Source organism: Aristolochia californica, unplaced genomic scaffold, assembly GCF_029961685.1.
Source record: "Aristolochia californica isolate CCGP_79_NKW_82.1479 unplaced genomic scaffold, dmAriCali1.0.hap1 SCAF_13, whole genome shotgun sequence".
Taxonomy (NCBI): Eukaryota; Viridiplantae; Streptophyta; class Magnoliopsida; order Piperales; family Aristolochiaceae; genus Aristolochia; species Aristolochia californica.
The window spans coordinates 25,340,877-25,362,346 of NW_027181804.1; the positions used below are offsets into that span (position 1 = coordinate 25,340,877).

Genomic DNA, 21,470 nt, shown 5'->3' on the forward strand with positions numbered 1-21,470 from the left:
TGGGTTTTTACACTTACATATAATCCAGATGGAATTGTTGCCATATATAAAGGTTATACTCAATCATATGTCATTAATTATGATGAGATATTTTCATTGGTGGCCAAAATGAATTCTAGTCAGGTTCTTGTTTCTCTTGCTGCTAATTTTGAAAGGAAACTATATCAATTGGATGTCTATATTGCTTTCCTAAATGGTGATCTTGAAGAGGAGGTTTATATGGTTCAACCATCTAAGTATGTGGTTGAGGAGGAGCAAGTATGTTGGTTAAAAAGACAATCTATGGGCTCAAACAATCCCCACGAGCCCAATTTGATATGTTTACTATGGATGTCACTCAACTCGGGTTTAAGAGTGTTGGTTTTCAAGATTCCATGAATTTAGCTCATGGAGAAAAAGGGAGAGGGACCCATTGGGAGAAAACCAGAGGAATAAGGGTTATGGACTTGATGTCCTAACCCTCCCCCTGAAGCTTAATTTATAGATTAATTAAACTACTGTATTATCATAATCTTCTGAACTTAGGGTTTAGGGTTTAGGGTTTTAACCCTGAAACTTTAACCTAATTACAACAATGCTATCTCTATGAGATGACCCTTTATTTACCATCCTGCCATCATTGTATGGGCCTGTGAGCCTTCTCCTTGGTCTATAGGCCTTGAACCCATCTTCTACATCTCTTGGATATGTGGGTCTTTCTTGGGCCCATCTTCTAACACACTTGGATATGTGAGTCTTCCTTGGTCATGTGGGCTTGTGCCCTGTCTTCCAACAAAGAGATGTGAGAGTGATCACTCGGTATTTCTCAAAAATACCACTTGAGGGAAGATTCTCATGGAAATATATGTTGATGATATTGTTATCACTGGTAGTAACCTTAGGGGGGTTAGTGCACCACAAGTTTAAGTTCAAGTTCATGTGATTATATGGTTCATTCTCTTGAACCCATTAGTGCTACACCCAGAGCCGGGTTCAAGTGAGTGAACTTGTTCATTCACTTGAACGGGCTCCGGGGTAAAGAGGGTGAACTCATCGGGTTCGAAAATTTTTCTCACGACCTCTCTCTCATTCTTCCTTTTCACTTCTCCCTCTTGCACCCGCTCTCACTCTCTGCTCTCCCTTCTCCTTCTCACTTTCCCTCTCAGCCTCCCATCTCCATCTCCATCTCCGTCACGCTCTTGGCTTACAACAACGCTGCCTCACCCCCTCCAACCTTCCTCCCTCTACATCGTCTCCGACATTCGTCCCCTCTACGTCGTCTTCGACATTCCTCCCCTCTAGCCTCTACCTCTTATTTTCCCCCTTTCGCTTGCTTCTCACTCTTTTTTCCCAAAACAATCCTCCCGATTTCCTTCGATTTCCCAATAAGCGGTTCATCACGTGTTTACAAAGTCTTTGTTGCAAGAAGTTCTCAACATATGTGTCTTTAATTTTTGGCAGGCAAGAACGGCCAAAGAAAAGTTGCTTTAATGTTTAATCCACAAATTCAAAGAAATCACAGATAAGTACACCCCTCGCCTTCATTGTCCATAGAATTTCTTTACTATTAGATTGTTTTGCATCTATATTTGCTTCTGTAGTCTTGTTAATTTTTATTCTTCTTCCTCCATTTTTTCATTTTCTTCTTCTTCTTTCTTTATGGATTCTCAGTGCTCAATCTCTTGTCTTCGGATTTGCCCTATCATTTTAATTTGGCTAAAGATAATGATAAACATACTCGACATGCAACATACTTTTCACACTATTGAAACAGATTGAGGGTGGTTCCTGTTCAAACTGTCGCTGATTTTTCAGAAAACAGATTAACAGGTAGAGTTGAGATTCATACTATCCCCTTTGTTGTTTATTATTTTTCTGAATCAATTTCTTATGTACCCTTTTGGTTTTTAGTGATGGATGTTTCTCAAACCGATTGGGAGTAAGAGCATTGAATTTGTATCAATTGTGTCTGATGCATATTACATGGCCTTCCAACAGTCAAAAAGAGGTATTATGTTCTAGCACTTCATCCTTATTCTTTTTTACCTCCTTCATCATTTGTGGTTTCGCTATCTTGGTGGTTGTATTGGGCTTTTGAGTTGTTGTCTTGAGTGATTGCTTTAGACTCCTGTAGTTTGTATGATAATTAAATGATATCTCATTTTCACTTGTAGTTACTAAATGGGTGAAGGGAAGGCCTATGGAGGAAGTATTCATTATAAAAAACACGTAAGCTGTATTTTTTAAATGTACTATGTTCTTCAAAAAACTAGTACATAAGGCATCTCTTAACATCGATTACATGGTGGTTTTTTCATTTAGAACAATTTTACTCCATGAACTAATAGAAAATTTATATGAAGAAAGTGAACTTTGTGGATGTTTGAGGATGAGAGCGAGGTGAATAAATGTGTTCTTGGGATACTTTATCTAATCACATTTACTACAAGTTCTAGTAAGTTAAGCTATTTTTTTTTCCAAATTTTCTCTGTCTATTGCTGAACTTTATTGTTCACCATATAAATGGTTTTTCTCTTTGCCATAAAATAGAGGAGCATCTACCTTTTTTGAACTCTCTTCACTTCAATTTTTGAAAATGTTGTAGCAGCTATATTTCCATTCATCTGGACTTTCATTTCAATCTCGAAGAGTAATGTGTTTTGGTTGCTGGCAGCACTGGGGATCCAATGCAGTATTTAGGGCACCTTGAATCTAGTTCCTCTTGAAATTTTGTTTCTAAGTTAATGTCTACAACCCTTCAATGTACGAGGAGATGCAAGAACAAAAGCTATTTGAAATTTTTTTTTTTTTCTCATGTTATGTAAATTATGAAGCCAAGCAAATATTCAAATGTTTTTTCAACAACGAGTAACAGAGGTGAAATTGAAGCTATTCTTCCAAGTATATACTGTTCTTTTGGTTTTTGGTATAGTTGGGTGGGTGAAATGACTGCTACTGAGTGGCAGGCGAGACGAAGAGATCAAGATCATACTAGTGCCCGAGAAGACAAAATTGTCAAATGGTGATTCAGTTGACTCAATACAAAAGGTATTGGTCTCCTACATCGATGTAACAGTATTTGATGGCTTTGAAGGTTAGGATAACATGAAGAGCCAGGGAGGTTTGGAGATAGAAATGTCTCCTTAGGTCAATAAAGCAAATACAGCCCCTGCAATATTAGGCTATTTACCTTCTGATGTTCTTTATTGGGCTCCTAAAAATCAATATTAGACAATAAATGTTGAGGAATATGAACAAATAGAATTGGTTGAGGAAACAAAGGAAAATTAAGTTTCCTAGAATTTGGGGTGGAGTGTAGCTAAGCTAAGCTTGTGTATCTTATATTATTAATAAAATAGTATATTTATTTATTATATATATTTTTTATTTATCTATTTTTTTTAAAATTAATTAGAGCACTGTTAATTGTCACACGTAATTATTGTATTAATTTACAATAAATGGCAATCATTTATTAATAAAATATATTAATTAATTAATTAATTAATATTTTAAAATTTATATTAAATTACTTATTAGTGTAGCAACTATGTTTGTTTTAGTTAATTATTTGTTTAGGTATATGTTCTATTTAAGTATATGATAAAAAGTTACTCATTCTTTTGTTTACATCATATTTTTCATTTTGGACACTAACACTGGAAATTATTTTCTAGTGCACTTGAACTCGTCCACACTAACACCAATAAGTACTTGAACTTGAACTAGTTCATTCACTTTTACTTGAACCCAAAGTGCACTAATCTTTCATGGAATTCAGCAAGTCAAAGACGACTTGAAAAGAAAATTCCAAACCAAAGACTTGGGGTTTCTCAAATACTTCTTGGGCATAGAAGTTCTACGATTGAAATATGGCATAGTTATATCACAAATGAAGTATGTTCTTGATTTGTTATAAGAAATCGGTTAGGTGCAAGCCGATCAATATGCCTATGGAGCCCAAAGTTAAATTGTGTTGAAGAGGGTGGTGATGTTGATATTGGACGGTTCCAATGATTGGTTTGGAAATTAATCTCTCTCTCGGCTACAAGACCTACTATATCTTATTCAGTTCGTATCATCAGTCACTTTATGCATCGACCTCAGCAAGCTCATTGGGAAGCATTGGAAAGGATTCTTCGATACTTGAAGAAAAATCTTGATCAAGGGTTATTATTCAAGAGCTATGGACATACCAACATAGAAGGCTTTGCAAATGCAGACTGGGTAGGTTCACCAAATGATAGAAAATCCACTTCTAGTTATTGTACAACTATTGAAGGTAATCTAGTCACCTGGAGAAGCAAAAAGCAAAATATGGTCGTAAGGTCAAGTGTAGAAGCCAAATATAGATCAATAGCATATGCAATAAGTGAACTATTATGGCTCAAATCCTTCATGTTTAAGATGGGGTTCCAAGTCAATAAACTGATGCAACTTCATTGTGATAATCAGACAACCATTCATATAGCAAACAACCCAGTATTTTATTAAGAATAAAACATATTGAGATAGACTATCATTTTGTTCGTGTGCAAACTGCGGTAATATCTATGCTATATGTTAATTTCTATGGCCTACACATAAAAACCCGAGATTTCAAGGGAATGAGAGAAGAAAAAAACTCTAGCTCTTGGAAGAGAGGAGAGGAGAAACGAAGGGAGAGAAAGAGGAGGAAAAGAGAGAGATGTGTAAGCACAAATTTGAGCCAAAAAGAAGAGGCTCGAATTTTCTACCTCATGCCTTGAGGATGTATTTATATATGTGTAAAGGTGTTTACAATGACTATAATGACCTTAGGGCTACATATTTCAAAAGAAAAAAGACATAAGAGGACACAACAACTTGCATAATTACAATTCTAGGTCATCTCTATGAAAGTTCTCTTTATTAACTAGCCATGCCACCCCTATACATGTGAGTATCTTTAATAGCCCCCCTCTAGTTAGTGTTTATAACTCCACTTTGCAAATAATATTGGTCAAGAAACTTATGTGCTTGAAAAGAAATTCTAAATCTTATGTGGCTTGAAAAAGAATTTTTGATTGCCTTGCCTTGATTCATCTTCTTCTTGTTCGCATCTTGTTTGTAGTCTTCATTTGTTCTCATCTTGTTCTCCCCCTTAGATATTTCGTCATATAAAATTTGATTCCCACAAGATGAGGAATTCTTCATTGTAGATTATAATACTTCTCAAACGTTGAATTCAGAAGGAGGTGCAACTACTACAACACTCAAACTTCCAATTACAATTCTTACACAAAAAAAAAAAGAGGACATACATCAAATCAATAGGGTAATAAATGTGTCCCGACTTGATTTAGCTTGTGAAATCATTCAAGAGTCTAAATTTAAAGGTGTTTTAGTCATGTTAATCTTCTATTTATGTTTAGTTGTTCCAAAACTTATTTGTTAATGTTTAACTTTGGATGGAACTCGGATATGGGTAATTTAATTGTAATATAATTGTACTTGTTTCATTTATTATAAATGGAGGCTCATTGTACTCAGTTATAATAAAATTAGTAAATTATTATTTTTCTCAAAAAATTTAACACATGTAGGTAAACTCAATCAATAAGTAAGAAGGGACTTGTAGCAGATAAACTCTTTTTCATTGTCGAATCACCTCTTCTTGATTCTTGAATAATTTCAAATGCACTACCAATATATGAACAATGCTTGTTATTGTTTTGATTGATCGAGTTCACCTTGGTCAGGATCTTCCACCACCGGCGAAATAGACAAAAGAGACATAAAACTGCTTGATAGTCTACTACTTTTTCAATAAAAACACTAATTTTTAATGAAAAGTATTGTTTTGTCATAGAAATAATAGTGTAGGAGTTCTAAATATTTACTATTTTACCGCATGAATTGACAATAGAATGTACGTACAATCTATTTGCTTGAGCTTGCTAGACAAAAAAAAAAAAAGTAAGAAAAAAATAGTGATTGTCAAATAAAAAATTAAAATTTTTAAAAAAATATAGCATTATGAAGAAAACATAAAAACATGAAGATTACAACACAATGTGAAGATGAGAACATGAAACAATAATTATTTTCATAAAATAAAATCTAATTATGTCTGGTTGTTTTCTTCCACAGAGATTGAACTTTCAAAGAACAACAATACAATATCATAGATGCAAAACACAACAAAGGTAAAAGCCCTAATTCTTGTAAAGGTAAAAGTTTAAATGTTCTTGTTTTCAGATATTTGATAATTCTGGCAAGTTGAAGGAGTGGTTACTGTGTTAAGTCTCAGGTTTCTCACCTTGATTGCTTCTTCCCCACTCGGACCACTTTCCTGGACCCAATCAAGTTGGAAATCGTCACGCTGGAAGTGTTCAAATCTGAGCACCAGGGTGACTCAAGGATGAAGTCAAGGCACCCTACACCTGTCGCCCGCCGGACAAATTCGATGCCGGAGCTGGTGTCAGAACATAGGAACTAGATGTAGTGCAGGAATTTGGCGTGAAACACCTCACCCGGGTCCATGGCTCTGGTTGGGTTGGCAAACTAGGAGCTGTAGTCAAAGAGGAGGTTGCTAGTGTGAGTTAGTTTTTACTGATCAGGGCTAAGATGAGTCGTGGTGGTGGTTCTTCATGTTGGCATTAGAGGCATTACTAGATGAGAGCTGTCTCTGACTAGTGTGCGTGCTTCTGCTTGATTAAGTCTCTGCTGCGTTGGCGAAGTGAAGGGTCGCCATGCTAGTCACAGACAAAAGCGCAAAAGCCTCATGCAGAAAGATGAAACAGAACAATTGCCCATACAAGGAGGTTATAGTACACGAAGAGAAAATGAAAAAGAATAGGACTGAAATGCCTGTAATGGAAGGACGGCATTTGCTGTGGAGCTACGAGTGGGTATTGAATGAGTTTAACAGGGAAAATGATCCGACCTGCCCGAAAAACCCCAAGTTTGGGTTTCAGGTTTCACCCTGTGGGTGGGAAATGTGATTAGGAAAAACCCTTTTAGATTTTGTATAAAGGATAGGTTTTCCCAAACCGACCTGCAAGGATGGAACCAGGTTAGAGACGGGTCGGAGATGAGTCAAGTTTAAGTCAAGTTCACAGATATCGTCAAGGTCGGATTTGATATTTCAGGTTTTTTCGGGTTTGGGTTGTGAAGTAGGGAGTTTAGGGTCAGGTTCGTGTTTTAATACCCAGCTCCAACCTGACCAATGCCGAGCTCCAAGAAGCCAGTGGAGGCCTGGGAGATGTTGGTTTGACAAAGACATTTTGCAGAAGACCATTAAATAAACACTTTTAAGGCATAAACTATCCTATAAACCCAGATACCTTCATTAACTATCCTGTAATCTCAACGACCACAGCAGTAAGTATCCTCCACAAATACTCCAAAAAATTGACCTCCATAGTCACTTCCTACTCGGCATAAACTCATTCTTCTTCAACCTCACTCTATCGTCACTGTAGCTAAGAAATCTTTCTCCCACGACTTTCAAACTGTCTCTAATCTATACCTTCAACTAAACAAGAAAGAACATCTTTGAAAGCAAAAACTGAGGAAAAGCACTAACCTTTCTCCATTGAAGAGTTTCCGAGGAGCTTACAAGACTTAAGATTCCAGGATAACTTCCATTTGAGTATACAGAATACCTTCAATAACTTCTCAGCACATAAAATTCAGTTCCCACTCTAATACCATAAAGATTTTCAGGATCTAAACCAAGTTGAGATTGAATAAAGAGAGAAACAAAAGAGAAAGAAGATCCAGAGAGGAAGAATAGGTATTTATGGAAAGACAGGAATATTGCCCCCCTCACGTTCTCATTATTATAAGTGAGTTTAATGATAATTACATGTACATCCTTCAAAAAACTGAAAGTTACATAGAAGGACAATAGTACTTCACACACTAAACTCTCAATGTAGAATTAATTATAGAGTGATTCACATTCTTCTGCAAAATTGAAAATCCACAGCAGCAATATCACATTATAGACATACACAATGTACATGCTTCTGTATTAGATAGTTAAAGCATTCTCTGCTGAACATTTTACTGCTCCATGCCAATTTATTTCATTTATATCAAAACATAAATAATACCAAAATGCTAAACTGATCACACCCCTGATTCATATAAAGATGGAATAACTATGAATAATGAAATATGGATATAATGTAATAAAACTTATGTTACAATTTAATGATTTATCAACAATTACCAACCAAACTTGGAACATGAGAAGCCTTTTAGGTGTTCATACAAGATATTTGTACATCAATGATGAAATAACAAGCAAAAGAAAACATTCTTTAACATTTACACCTGAAGCTTGTCTTCTTTCTCTTCAGTATTCTCCTCCAGATCTCAATTCAAGTGTCTGCATAATCTTCTATATATCTAAACAGAAGTACTACTAGATACTATTTCTTTCATAATATTGCAGATATGATTCCAAAATTTAAGAACTTCTACCTCATAATGTACAAGTGTGGAGTAACTTTTTGCTTATGCTGGTCTTAGGTCTTCCAACTAGACGAATCTTGCCACGTCTTTTGTTATGCTTTGGATGTTTTCCAAAATTTAAGGATAAGATGTATGGCAAGCATTTTGCTTATGCAAGTCATTGGCCTTTCAACAAGACCTAATCCAGCCCTTGTTCCCCACAGGGACCTTCAGAACCTCCTATTTGGCAAATCTTCTTTATGTTAGGATCTCAAGACTAAGAAAACAGATAAATATCTAAACAAGAAAGGCTTAGCACTTTCTACTTGACTATAAACCCAACCTGGCGATATTCATCCCTGCTTTGATCTTTGTTGTCGCGTATATTCCCAGAGAGCAATGGCCCCACTGACATGAACATTTAGTGATCTAACAACCCCCAACTGGGGAATCTCGATGCAAGCATCTAAAATGTGGATTATGTCTACTGGAATACCCTCTTTTTCCCGACCAAGAACCAGAACCTAGACACAGATTATCTTAGTTGGTCATGCTTACACACAGCTGAATAAAACATAAACCAAATTATGAGTGCTTACAGTTTTTGTTGGGAAGGAGTATTTGTCAAGAGGTGTACTGTTTGCTGTTTGTTCTAGACCCAGTATAGAGAAACCTTCTTGCTTCTTCTTCTCTAAGAAAATTTTCATGCTGGATACTGGAACCTCAATGATTGGCACCCACTTCTCAGCAGTGACACTGGCAAAAAAAAAAAAAAAAAACAATGATATTAATATATGATTACATGCAAATATTTAAGACATGTATATTGTTAGCATGCATAGAAGATAAGCACCACACCGGACATGTCTGTGAATTCTGTTGTGTTGTAAATTTGGTAACTACACATCCTTAATCGATAGCTACTTTGGGAGGAACCAGACCCAACTTAACATAGTATCAAAGCTAGGCCCAAGCTTAGTCAATGCCTCATCTATACAGTCCGCATCTCCCCAACCCATTCACCTAACTGTTCCATTGGGTGTGGACATGAGAGTAGGTTTAGCATGGGTAAAAACAAGCCCCACTTCTGAAAGGACTTCAGATTTCTGTCTGGTCATAAGTTTGGACAAGCTCCCAAGTGGCTAGCACGGTGAGATGAAACTAAGCCCAACTTCTTGATATGTTTATGTCTTAGAGGTGATTAAGTCATGAGGTAAATAGTTCTGCTTTGCTATTCTGGTGAAGTCCTTTTTTTGGTAGAGTACTTTGAGTGTGTATTGTGGCATATGTTGATATAGAAAAGCTTCTCTTTTGTTTTTCCTCTCCTTTCCTTAATTCTCCATCCTGTACCACGGGAATCCTCCTCAACAAAGGAAATAACTCTAAACGATTTTCCAAAACTGGCTAATTTAAAGTTCTAAGCAATAGGCCAAGCTACCTGATGAGTTGGAACTGTTTATCATGCACCATACTTGCATCTGCAATGGCTAAACCAGCTGCTTTGAATACCTGCACAGATAGCTAGTGTATATCAATAAAGAAGGTAAACCAGAGAAGATAGAAAATGGAAATCTCTAATGAAGCAGAAGACAAGGACATAAAGTGATAGGCATAAATCATGGCTATTTATCAAGTACAACAATGGCATCTCTGTACTTCTTAGTAACAGACCTCACAGGTCCGAGCCAATCCAGCAAGGTTTGGTATGCGCTCAAGCAGTGATGCAACAAGGATGAGAGGTTGCTGACTCTCTCTTAACTTTTCCATTACTAAACTTCTTGATTGCACCATTGAACAGAGGAGCAAATCTTCTTTTTCCACTTCTGCAGCCAATTTAAAGATCCACTTGGTCAAACCCAGATATGGCTTTCTATGTTGTGATCCAGAACTTGACTATATTTACCATCTCAGAGAAGGAAAATAGGCATCATAAACGACTGACTAAATGGTATGTAACAAGCATTTAAAATTTTTTATTAGTTTTTACTTTTTGAAGAAAACCTGCAAAACCATTTTTACCTCGAAGTGAATCATAAAATTTTTCATTGCCAAGATGATAACTGGTATCTATACTTTGCTTCTCATGCTTATTCAGGGTGATTTTCTTCTGAAAATCCAAATGCAGATCAACTTGGGCAGAACTTTCTCCACTGGCCTTAAATGAGAAAGCTTTCTTCTGAGAAGTAGCTTGAGCTGCTATACTCTCATTCTTAATGGTCATTATATCCTTTGACATAGAACTTCGAAGGTCTTCTCTGACATCCTGCAACATAGGATGACTTGGTAAAGATCATATTAAAAAACAACCAGAATAAAGGAATCATTACTTCCTTTTCTTCTCTAATTGGCACTAGAAGAAAAGAAATAAGCAAGTAACTTACATTTAAAAATGTATTCACATGGTCCACGAGAGATGTTGGAACACATTCGAATGCCGTCTTCTTCAACAAAGAAAAATTAATCCAGACAGTTGCAAAAAGAGGAATCAACCAACAAAAGAAAATTTTCACCTACAATGCGATGGTTACAATAGTAAGGATGATTATACTAACCTCATCCTTGGCAGTAAAAATTCCAGAAGGAGTAGCTGACGTTTTTGGATTGAATTGATCAAGAAAGCCTTCCATTGATGTTCTCAACCTTGTAGAGGCAAGATGAATAAGTATGCAGGCTAAGAACCATCAGAACAGGTACAACCCAGCTCCTAATATCTAGAAAACAATCCAGCAACCTAATATGCAAGTCAATAACAAAGACAGAAGGCCCTTGATAGAAGTTGCAGAATGTGGGTCTGAGTCAAAGCACTCTGAATTAAAGCAATTCAAGTAAAAAAATAACTCCTCAGGCAGAGGTCAAGTGCAATGAGAGCACAATTGCCTGTGATCAATCTTAATTGACACAAGAATTGAGTCTAGCTGTAGCGTTGCTTGCAACTAGTATGCCAAGAATATTTACTGCATAATTCAACATTTGTCTTAAGCAAAAAAAGCTCAAGAAGTTTAAAAACAATGGGAGCATGAGCCAAGTGAATCTTCAACAGTTTAGCTGGAGTTGGATCAAGTTTAAATCAAACTCTGTAAAAGTGGGTCAATGGACTATCATGCCAGAAGACTTGGCTCCTCATGTATCCTCATACACTTAACAATGACAATTTCTATTTTTTCTACCAAATTGGAAAACTTTACTTTCATAGCATTGAGATAAATGTGTACCTCGTGCAGTCTGGGTTTTGTGCCAAATATGATTTCAAATCCATCAAGCAACTTTTTTCCAAAGATTTAGCTTCAGAGTTTTTTAGATCCAACACAGGCAACAGTTTGGAAAGGACTTGATGAACCAACAGCTGTAGCATAATTTATCATGCCAGAGAAACTCATTATACCAGTATAGAAAATCAAAGCAAACATTTAACATATAGGCTACTGACAAAAAATTATACCTGGGTAAAAGCACGTAAACTATGGTGGTGAGAAGTTAAGAATGGAATGATGGGAGGAAGCAACTCATCCAGGTGTTTTAGCTGAAGGGCTACCTCGGGAGCATGAAGGATAACATTGGCTGCTATAAAGACATAGGAAGAGAGTGCCTGCAGACAATGGTAAGCTTAGTGAAGCTCAAAGAAACTTTCCAAGATAAGGTCATCCTTCAAAGAAAGCTTGGTCAGGATCACGTTATCATTTATCAGGTTTACTTCCGTTTTCTATTTCCAAGTATCTCCAAGTTTATTACATACACAGTGATGAACATATCTGCGACTTTTCTCCTTAAGTTGTTTTAATAGAAGACATGGGTTCAAGCCAAGTAACTCAAAATCCTCCATCTTTCAGTTTCTCCATCTTTCTTCTTTTCTCCTCTTCTAGTTACCCTTTTCTCCCCTTACTCTAGCCTCCCTTCTCCCTTCTCCACACAAACATTTCTTTTTTTTTTGTTTTGAAAGGCAAACCTTTCTTATACTGATCTCTCTTTTTCTAAATTACGAAGCTCTAAACATAATAAGTTTAACAAACAAAAAGGCTAACCTGAGGTCTCATTTTATAGTCATGAAAAATAGGAATTAACTGCTCAGATATCTGTCAACAGAAAACAAAACTTAGTCAAACTCAGGATGAAAGAGATATAGTTCTATTTCTATATAAACAAAAAGGGAAGACTAGACAAGCAGTGCGACAGACAAAGTTCATATTTCAACAGTTACAACTAATATAAGATAAGAACTTTTTATTTTATTTGGGATGGATATAAGATAAGACATTCAACACAGAAGTGCAATTGAAATGCTCACCAGTGATGGAAATTTCAAGTAAAATTGCATTGCAAATGTTTCAAGGTATTGTCGAACAGCTGGCAAGTTGTTTCTCTACAAGACAAAGAACAAAATTTGAGATTTTTCTTTAAGTTTATGCATAAGAATAAAAAAATCAAAAGCATAATAACCCAAGTCTCGGTATAACATTCACAGAGTATTAGCTTTTATTAAGAAGAAGCGAGCAGTAACTCCAATGTAATACTGTGCCCAAACTTGATTTTGAACATTTTGTTCCTTGTCTAACATTGATCTAAAGCAGTTAAAATAATTGACAGTGAAATCATTGCTGCTTTACTTGGTTAATCTAACTATGTATTGGCAGTTACTTGCCTACCGCCAATTTACCATAATTATCTAACAGTTCTGTTAGAATTCATGTAAGGGTATTTTGGTCATTTTACCCTCCCAGTATATCTCTCTAGAAGCAGCAGTAAGTTAGGTATTGGGTTCAAAGCATAAGGTTCAATTTTCATAATGTTCTGAGAAGAGAGTTTTAAATAAATAGAAAGGGAGATGATTTTTTTCTCCATTGAGTGCTCGAGAGATGCACTCTTCTCCTCTCCATTCTCTATATTCTTCTTCATTTTTTCTCTTTTTCTCCTACAAGTTCCATTATTAAGTCAACATATCTTGCATTATTATGTTCTCTCATGTTCCTTTGTGCACAAATAACATTATGTGAACAGTTTACTTAGATTTTAATAAACAACTGGTAGGTACTTTCTTCATAAAATGAAAACCATTCACGTTAGTCACTTTGCTATTTCAGAAAAAAAACAGAGGAAAAAGAAAATGGAAAAATATCTAAACTACCCCTCTATAAAATTTCTATACCTAAAAACCCTATTGACTGAATTTCATTTCACCAAAACCCACTAAATGACAAAACTATTTCTCTTAACCTTTTGTTAACGGAATCCACTAACCCAATTCCATTAATCCACTAACCCCTCGAAAAAATTTCTATACCTAAAATGCCTTCTAAAAATTCTAAAGACTAATTTTATATGGTCTCCATTGACTAATAACAACATACTTTACCTAGTTACAATTTTGTCTATTTATTTATTAAGGGTAAAATAACTAAGTATTTATTAGATATGGAAATTGGTTAACGGAATTTTTAGATTTTCTAAAATAAAAATGTTTAGATTTTTTAAAAAATGAGAATTTTTAGATATGTTAATATATAGGTATTTTCTCCTATTAAGTAAACAGTGTAAGTGGATTCCGTTAAAAAAAGGGGTTAAAAGAAATTCAGCCAATAGGGCTTTCAGATGTAATTTTTTTATAGAGGTAGTTTTAGATATTTTCTAAAAGAAAATAAAGCAGAAACTTCATCATGTCAAGAGGTAAGAACTATGAGAATAAACTGACAGGTTACTTTAGGTAGGACAAATAGATGTGTTTGAGTGTAGGAAAATCAGATTTCTACTTCGATTACAAGTCCTAGATAAGATAGAAGAGTGCATTATATTAGTTCTTTTGAATTGTACTCAGACTGGGATTTCCATATGTACAGAAGTTATAAATAAAGCAGTGCTACGTCAAGAGAATCATTGACGTCTATTCTGAAATCTCTTCTTCATCCTCTTCTCTGTTTCTAACTGTTCTTTTCTCTCACTTAAGTCTTCTCTATAATGGGACTTCAGATGTTAACAGAAGGAAGATAAAAAAAAAAAAGAAGCAAATCAAGCTTTAAGCTTACATAGAGACATATATGCAAGCTAGATGTAACTTGGGGAATAATATCCTCCGAAATAAATTGGGACAATATGCATATCATCTGCCAGACACGAACTTTGCGCCTATGGATCTGGTAGGAAATCACAGTTTGGTTAAATGCATAACAAAACGAGCTAGTGAAAACAAAGTCTGGAGGAATATAACAAAGATTCAGACAAACATCATAGAACATATGAACTCACTGCGCTATATTTTTTGTACAACTCCTTTGAGAGGTCCCTGTCGTTGACCTATTTTTTGTTGGAGAAAAAAGCTAGGTCAAATGCTGAGAAAATAGAAATCAAGCCACTACCAGAACCAAATGGACTTCTTCACAACTAATAAAAAATATTGTAAACAACATCACTAAGAGTTCTTACAGCAGCATGAAGAAGCTCTAGAAGAAATAGTTTTCCAGAGAGGACAGCAGCCTCGGCATCTTCATTTCCCTTCTCACACTTAAACTTATCAGCCAAGTCAGCCAGATTGTTGAATAGGACTGCAACAGAAACACGGGCGTACAACTCTGTATTGATAAATACCTGATGCAATACATCAATGAGAAAATTATGTAAAAGCAGAATAGATGCCGCCAAACAATTGATAGGAGCACACAACTTGGACACCAGGGAAGACAGCTTAGCCAAGTAAAGCCCATAAAGTTAGAATGTTATTTAGATATTTTAGAAGTTAATTTTTTAAGAAAGTCTGAAGTTAGCAAGCCTAGTAGTTAGTGAGTTCGTTTCTTCACTAGCTGCTGGAATTCTTTCTATGGCTAGTTTAGAAAGTCTAATTTGAATTGCAATTAGGTAGTAAATCTTAGGAAAGTCTTTATGTTACTTAATTAAGCAAGGTTCTGGCTGAAAGTTAATAGGAAACCATCTAAATCTTGATCTTTGCTTCCAATAGAGAGCAATGATAACACAAAGTTCTTCCATTCCATTGTCTTGGCACACAGAAGAAACCAAACATCCTCTGTCAAGATCAAAGGAAACCTTTCATATGATAAAAATGGGATTATTAATATCTTTTGTCAACTTTTTTACAGATTTGAGATATTCGTAATTTGTTAGATAGTGTTAGATCACATGCTGTGCATAATGCAAACTGTGTAGCCGATTCTTAGCTAGAACAGGAGTTACCCCTCATGACCTTGTAGTAATTGTTTTTTTTTTTTGTTTTTTTGTTTTGTTTTATGAAGGGATGTAAAATTTATAAAAGAGAGAAATATACAAACCTAACTAAGCAGTCCTTCCTTCACAACAAGTGTTGGAGGGAAACACCCTGCTTAGCTTGAGAATCTGCCAAGTGATTGGTAGACCTAGGGATGTGGGTCCAAGTACAATTCAAATGAGATGTTATATTACATATTTCAAAGTAAATTTCCCAATGCCGCCAAGGAGGATAGTTTGCCTTTTCCTTTGCGCACCACTCAATGACAATCTTGGAATCGCCTTCGATAAGGAGGGGACCCACAAGATGGCCAACATCTAAATAGAGGAGTTCTTGCTTAGATCTTACCCACGGTTTTGTAGTCTTTTCGATATGGGCTTGAACGGAGTTGAGTAACACCATTGAACGCATTCTAGGTTCGTTACTTGGTTGCTCAACGACTTCATCTGTTTTGATGGCATTCAATTGCCTCTTTTTCGGACAATCTCATGCCATATTAGAAGTACTTTGTCTGCAAAGTTCTTCTTCTCTCTGTTTTTGGAGTTCGGGTTTCATGATCACTTCTTCTTGTAATTCTCTTTGTGCCCATTTTTATCAAATTTTGTGGATTTGGAGGTGCTTTCGTCAGATTTCCTCTCAAATTCCTTTAGCTTTTCGGCAGTAGCTAGAGTGGTAGCAAGCGTCTTTACATCTGACGCCTCAATTCTTGCTTGGCCCATGGATGAAGTCCCACCAAAAACAAAAATAACCGATCTTTGTCGGTCATAATAGGAATACTTAGCAACAATGAAGTAAAGGATTGGAAGTACTCATAGATAGTTCCTTTTTGTCGTAATGCCCGTAATTCTTTTTGTGCTAGGTTGTTGACATCTTTCGGAAAGAAGTGGCGCCTCAATTCGCTCTTCAAAACTTCCCAACTGTCTACCACGTCTTCTCCATCCTTGGCATCACCCTTTCTCTTCCTCCACTATAAAATAGCATCATCAACAAGAAAAATGGAAGTGGTACTAACCTTTACTTCTTTGTTTGAGAGTTTAGAAGCTTCGAAGTATTATTCCACTTGCCACAAGAAGTTTTGGATCACTTTTGGATCACGTACGCCATTGTACAATTTCGGTTCAGGTCTTTTAATCTTCATTGGAGAAAGAATACCTTCTCCATTTAGAACGGCTCGTTCGAGAATCGCCATTCTCATTTGGATCTCAGTTATTGCTTGTGTCCGCTTTTAGCACAACAATGGTAATATGAACATCGTCCTCTAGCCCTTGAATTGCCTCAAGCCTATATTGTCAGACATCCACCACCTCTTGAATTTTCTCCTCCCAACTCGAGCATTGGAATTCCACCTTCTCGAGCCTAGATTCAATAGAAGTTAACAAGATTCGTTTTTAGAGACTTTCTTCTTACCTTTGTTTGGAACAATTTCCATAGTCGGTTCCGAGGAAACCATGGCTGAAACATTTCTACTCTGATGCCAGTTGTCATGCCACTATATCAGGCTAGGATTCAATTCTAAAGCTACGGTGTGTGGCCTAGCTTACTTTGGGTGAAAAGTAGGTTGATAAGCCTTTGTTTGGAAAGGAAACTAAGCAAAATGAAGAGCAATGAGTTTTGCTAAAAATTGGGTATTCTTGGTACGAATTTCAAGATGAAAGCATCAAATTTATAAGGCCTGTTCATAGGCAAATTAAGGATAATCCACCCTTAACCCAATCTTAAGTCGGTGAGAATTCATCACATAAGCAAGGCAAATGCCCTCTTATTCAAATTCAAAGGAGTCAAATTCCATGTGCCCTTATTTATCTCAAACTACCCTATCCCAATCCCATTTGGGTAGGAGAAACTCAAATTTCGGATTTGAAGCAAAACTGCCATTTTAGCCAGCCAGCCAGCCAGCTACTGGCCACATGGAAGGCTGGTGCTAGCCGCCTGCACGCGCGGGCCTGGGCAACAGCAGCTGCCTACGTGCACCCCAGCTGCTGCAGCCTAGGCTGTTTCATGCCAGATTTGTGTTTTTGGGCCCTGTGAGGGTGATGTTGCCCCCAAGTGGACTTTTTGAGGGCTTGGGGTTGCCATACATTTTTGGTAAACCCTTTCTGATGGTATTTTCAATGCACGCATATTTGGCCTTGCTGTGCATGTCTCCATCCATGGCACTTCCAACTGCGTATTACTGATGCTGTAAAGCAGTCAATGGGCCACCTGTTCACCCATGGTTCATTCAGCCACAAGGTCCTGGGTGCTGTCTTAAGTATGTTTGAAATCCATGATGGGGCAGGTGACAAATATAATGAATCATGATGGAAGCATCCTAGTTGTGTACACAGGCCCCATTAGAACATGTAACTCAAATAAAGCTGAAGCAAGTGCCCAGCTCCAAGGATTGAAACTCTACAACAAGACATTACCTCCCCTCTCATAGTGGATGGGTACTCAGCAAGTGTATTGAGTTGGTCAAGAAAAACTTCCCATCCTCACCGGAAGCTTGCTTATGTTCTTTATGAAATTCTTAATTTGTCAAGGCATCTAGATGTCTCATGGCAGATAACTCCTAGGACTGCAAATGGTGTAGCAGACTCTCTTGATGAGGGCATCTCCTACCAATCCCTTGTTGTATGGATTTCTGTCCCCTTTATATTATAAGGTCTTTCATGCTTTATCCAAAGCAATAAAAGCCACTTTTTTCAGGAAAAAACAAAAAAGGAAACTCAAATCTACAAAGTTTCTATAAATAAGTTGTTATAACTTTGGATTCAAATCGAAATAAATAAAATTCCTTGCCCCTTTGGCTCAGATTTTCTCTTCTTCTCCGTTTCCTTGGTTTAGGTTAGTGATCTCTTTTTTCTTTTTGAAAAAGTATTTATCTCATTGAAAATCCAACTCAAACCTCTTGACTGCATCACAGGTCAAGGAAATGCATTAGTTTACCTCAGTCAGCTCATGATCTGGACTGTGAATGAGCAAGGAGACTTCCTCTCTGGCATCATGGTTTTCAGTTAATTCAGCTTCAAAGTCCTCATCAAAAGCAACTGAAAGTAGAATTTTTGCCAATTATGCTTGAGGTAATGATGAATAATGAACGATGAAATTGCTTGAAATTTCAAAGAAGCACTATGGTTATAAAGCTAAAGGAACTGAAAATTACAAACAATGAAGAAGCCCTATGATAATAAAAGTCTAATACCAGATCCATAAAGTGACAGCAACTTCAACTCTTGTATGTAATACTTGATAGTACTTGGATACAAAAACCACAACCCTGTTAAATGCAGAGCTGCCAGACGAATAGTACGTGGACTTTTTGTACCTTCCTCAAGAATTTTTTCAACAAACTGCAAAACGAAAAAAAGCTTCAGCAAAGCTGAATATTGAAAGAAAGACACAATTGAAACTAAATTATATTATACTAGCAGTAGATATTGACAACAGCTAACAACATATTAATATTTTAAGAAGAAAAGTAAAAAAAGGAAAAAACAATCACCAACCCATTTCAAAGGGCCAGGCTGACCATCTGTTCTTTCATGCATGCTTGGGTAACTGAACAGAGAAAAATGCAAAATTGATGATAAAAGTGCCGCAATAGGTGCAACTCTGCGTTTGTTGCAGCTAACATGCAGTATCCATGATGATTGCACCAACCTCAACATCATCTGTACATAAACAAGACAAGTCATCAAGCAGAAATTGCATGTAGAAACATGTGCTGAAATTCTTTTGCATCAGAATGATTATAAAGGCACCAACAGTGGCATTTATAGACCTAAAACTGGTATTCTATGCATATCACATTACGTGGACAGGGACTGGACAAACCTCAGTACTGATACTGCAACTTGAAGAGGCATTGGAATTCGCATTTCCAGAGCTCAGCAGCCCAATAGCCAATCTCACACATCTTAACATGGGCAAAACTGAAGCTTCACCAGCATTCTCTAGGCTGAAAATCCATTTGAGAGATGAATTAGAATGAACAAGAACATAGAGGATTCATTATCAACCTTGATTGAATATGTTAGTTTTGAAGATTTTAAACTCCATGAGTCCAAAAATAATGGCAAAGTTCACAGACTATAATACCATTCCAAATCTAAGTAAGTTTATCAGAAATAGAAAGTTCAAATGTACTGTTAATTTTCAAATTTCTTACCTCTCAACAATATCAAATAAAATACTTCTGAGAGTTGCATCAGAAAAGAAGGATTTCATACTCTCCAGACAAACTCCATTCTGAATAGCGGAGGAAGGGATAGATAAAAGAGAATCTAAACAGAGCCACTAGATCAATAAACAACAGAGCTTTTAGTTTCAGTTGCAGAATTGAAGGTTATCTATAGTAAATTAAAAAAAAAGTACCTCAGTACAAGAGAAAAAGAAAAAAAATAAAATAAACCTTACAAAATGTGTCAAACAGATTAATCACCTTCCAATTCATCAAAACTGCTCGTCTACTTCGTGTCAATACTCCTGCATCTAAAAGATCATTGATATTTTGAAGAAAACAAAAAACAAAAGAATCCAGAAGTGCTCTGTTTTCTCCATTCACAGGGACTGAATTATTGTTGATTACTATCAGCTCGAAGTCCAATGAGGACAAAGTGATAGAAATTGCTTTCAAAACAGGTGCTAGAGCTTCATAAGCTGCCAAACAAATCTCTGCAGAGGTCTACTCAGGGACAAAGTAAAAAAATCAACAGTTAAAAAAGAATCTGTTTCAAAAAAAGAATCACATAAAAAACTCATTAAAGAAAGGAGTTTTAATTGTGTAGTTCAAAGGTTGGATGCTTCAAGAATTCATGTTCTTAAAGATTCTACTATCCCATATAAACAACATGCTAAAGATAATCATAGGAATTGATGAACACTTAAGACTCACCTCCAAGTCGCATTTTGGAGATGAAACAACTCTCCAACAGAAATTCCACAAGAACGAAATGGCAGATACAGGTACAACACTACCCTTACACCATGATGAGAGACAGGCAATAGTCTTCATGGACAAAATCTGTTTAACAAAGTGACACAGGAATCTTACCAGGAAATCAAAGAAGAACCAAATGCACATTACAGAAAGTGCTAATGAGATAATGATAAGCAAAATAAACCCCCATGATACACAAGGATAAAGGATATCGATAAGCATGTTGAGACCTAAAATAAGTCTACATAATTTGCTTACAACAAAGAAAGGACATCCAAAGTTTGTCATCTGCTCTTCATGAGATAAACTTAAAAGCCTTTAAGGAAACCTAGGGCAGTACAGAACATGTAATTGAAACAGTAGCTTTGAAAGTTTTATGACAATTCACTTCATGAGTGTGTTCCCTTCTGTTTAAAGGTGTGTCTATTTAGTTAGCAACACGGAGTTGTACATGACAGTTCACCGCATCAAAAGCCAATACTGTGATGAGCATGCACCTGTTTAGGTGGCAGATTAATCATATACGTTTCACATGCATAGTTTCGTGCATGAGAGGATTTGATAGTGGATAACAAGTTCCACATCCGATCTAGGCATAAGTTACCATTTCAATGGGATAAATACCCATTAAAACGTATATGATTATCTGCAAGGGAATTTGCCGATCTTGGTGCATTTGACCAAGTACAAGAAATAACAGAAGCAATGTAAAAAATAGAGTACAAATTGTCCCAATGCCTCCAAGGACGAGAAGTCAAGTCGGAGCACCAACCTATGACAACTTTAGAATCTCCTTCAATAAGTGAAGGCCTCAAAACGTGATCCAGCAATACCAGGCAGCCCAGACCTCAGCCGATGTGGAGTTACCAATGCCCATGGGGCCCGAGTATGTAATGAGAGTCATACCAGTGGAGTCTCTGAAAGTACAACGAAATCCAGCAA

The 21,470-nt window shown here is 36.4% G+C and overlaps 1 protein-coding gene across 4 annotated transcripts in view; it reads right to left on the reverse strand.

The window, feature by feature from the left end:
• Window positions 1-8,130: 8,130 nt before the first annotated feature.
• Window positions 8,131-21,470, reverse strand: part of LOC137948213 (uncharacterized) — a 46,101-nt gene continuing 32,761 nt past the window's right edge. For 3 of the 4 annotated variants that reach the window (XM_068794216.1, XM_068794213.1, XM_068794215.1), the window contains 22 exons: window positions 20,484-20,612; window positions 20,031-20,273; window positions 19,758-19,885; window positions 19,424-19,547; window positions 19,096-19,260; window positions 18,792-18,939; window positions 18,536-18,636; window positions 14,815-14,976; window positions 14,638-14,685; window positions 14,418-14,525; window positions 12,686-12,760; window positions 12,423-12,473; window positions 11,843-11,989; window positions 11,616-11,746; window positions 10,956-11,043; window positions 10,785-10,844; window positions 10,423-10,666; window positions 10,075-10,226; window positions 9,842-9,912; window positions 9,003-9,159; window positions 8,747-8,927; window positions 8,131-8,643 (listed from right to left, as the gene is read on the reverse strand). In XM_068794216.1, coding sequence (XP_068650317.1) covers window positions 8,757-8,927; window positions 9,003-9,159; window positions 9,842-9,912; window positions 10,075-10,226; window positions 10,423-10,666; window positions 10,785-10,844; window positions 10,956-11,043; window positions 11,616-11,746; window positions 11,843-11,989; window positions 12,423-12,473; window positions 12,686-12,760; window positions 14,418-14,525; window positions 14,638-14,685; window positions 14,815-14,976; window positions 18,536-18,636; window positions 18,792-18,939; window positions 19,096-19,260; window positions 19,424-19,547; window positions 19,758-19,885; window positions 20,031-20,273; window positions 20,484-20,612 — 2,703 coding nt within the window. In that variant the 3' untranslated portion in view covers window positions 8,131-8,643; window positions 8,747-8,756. The remainder of the gene's footprint in view (window positions 8,644-8,746; window positions 8,928-9,002; window positions 9,160-9,841; window positions 9,913-10,074; window positions 10,227-10,422; window positions 10,667-10,784; window positions 10,845-10,955; window positions 11,044-11,615; window positions 11,747-11,842; window positions 11,990-12,422; window positions 12,474-12,685; window positions 12,761-14,417; window positions 14,526-14,637; window positions 14,686-14,814; window positions 14,977-18,535; window positions 18,637-18,791; window positions 18,940-19,095; window positions 19,261-19,423; window positions 19,548-19,757; window positions 19,886-20,030; window positions 20,274-20,483; window positions 20,613-21,470) is intronic. The other variant, XM_068794214.1, reaches the window with a different exon arrangement.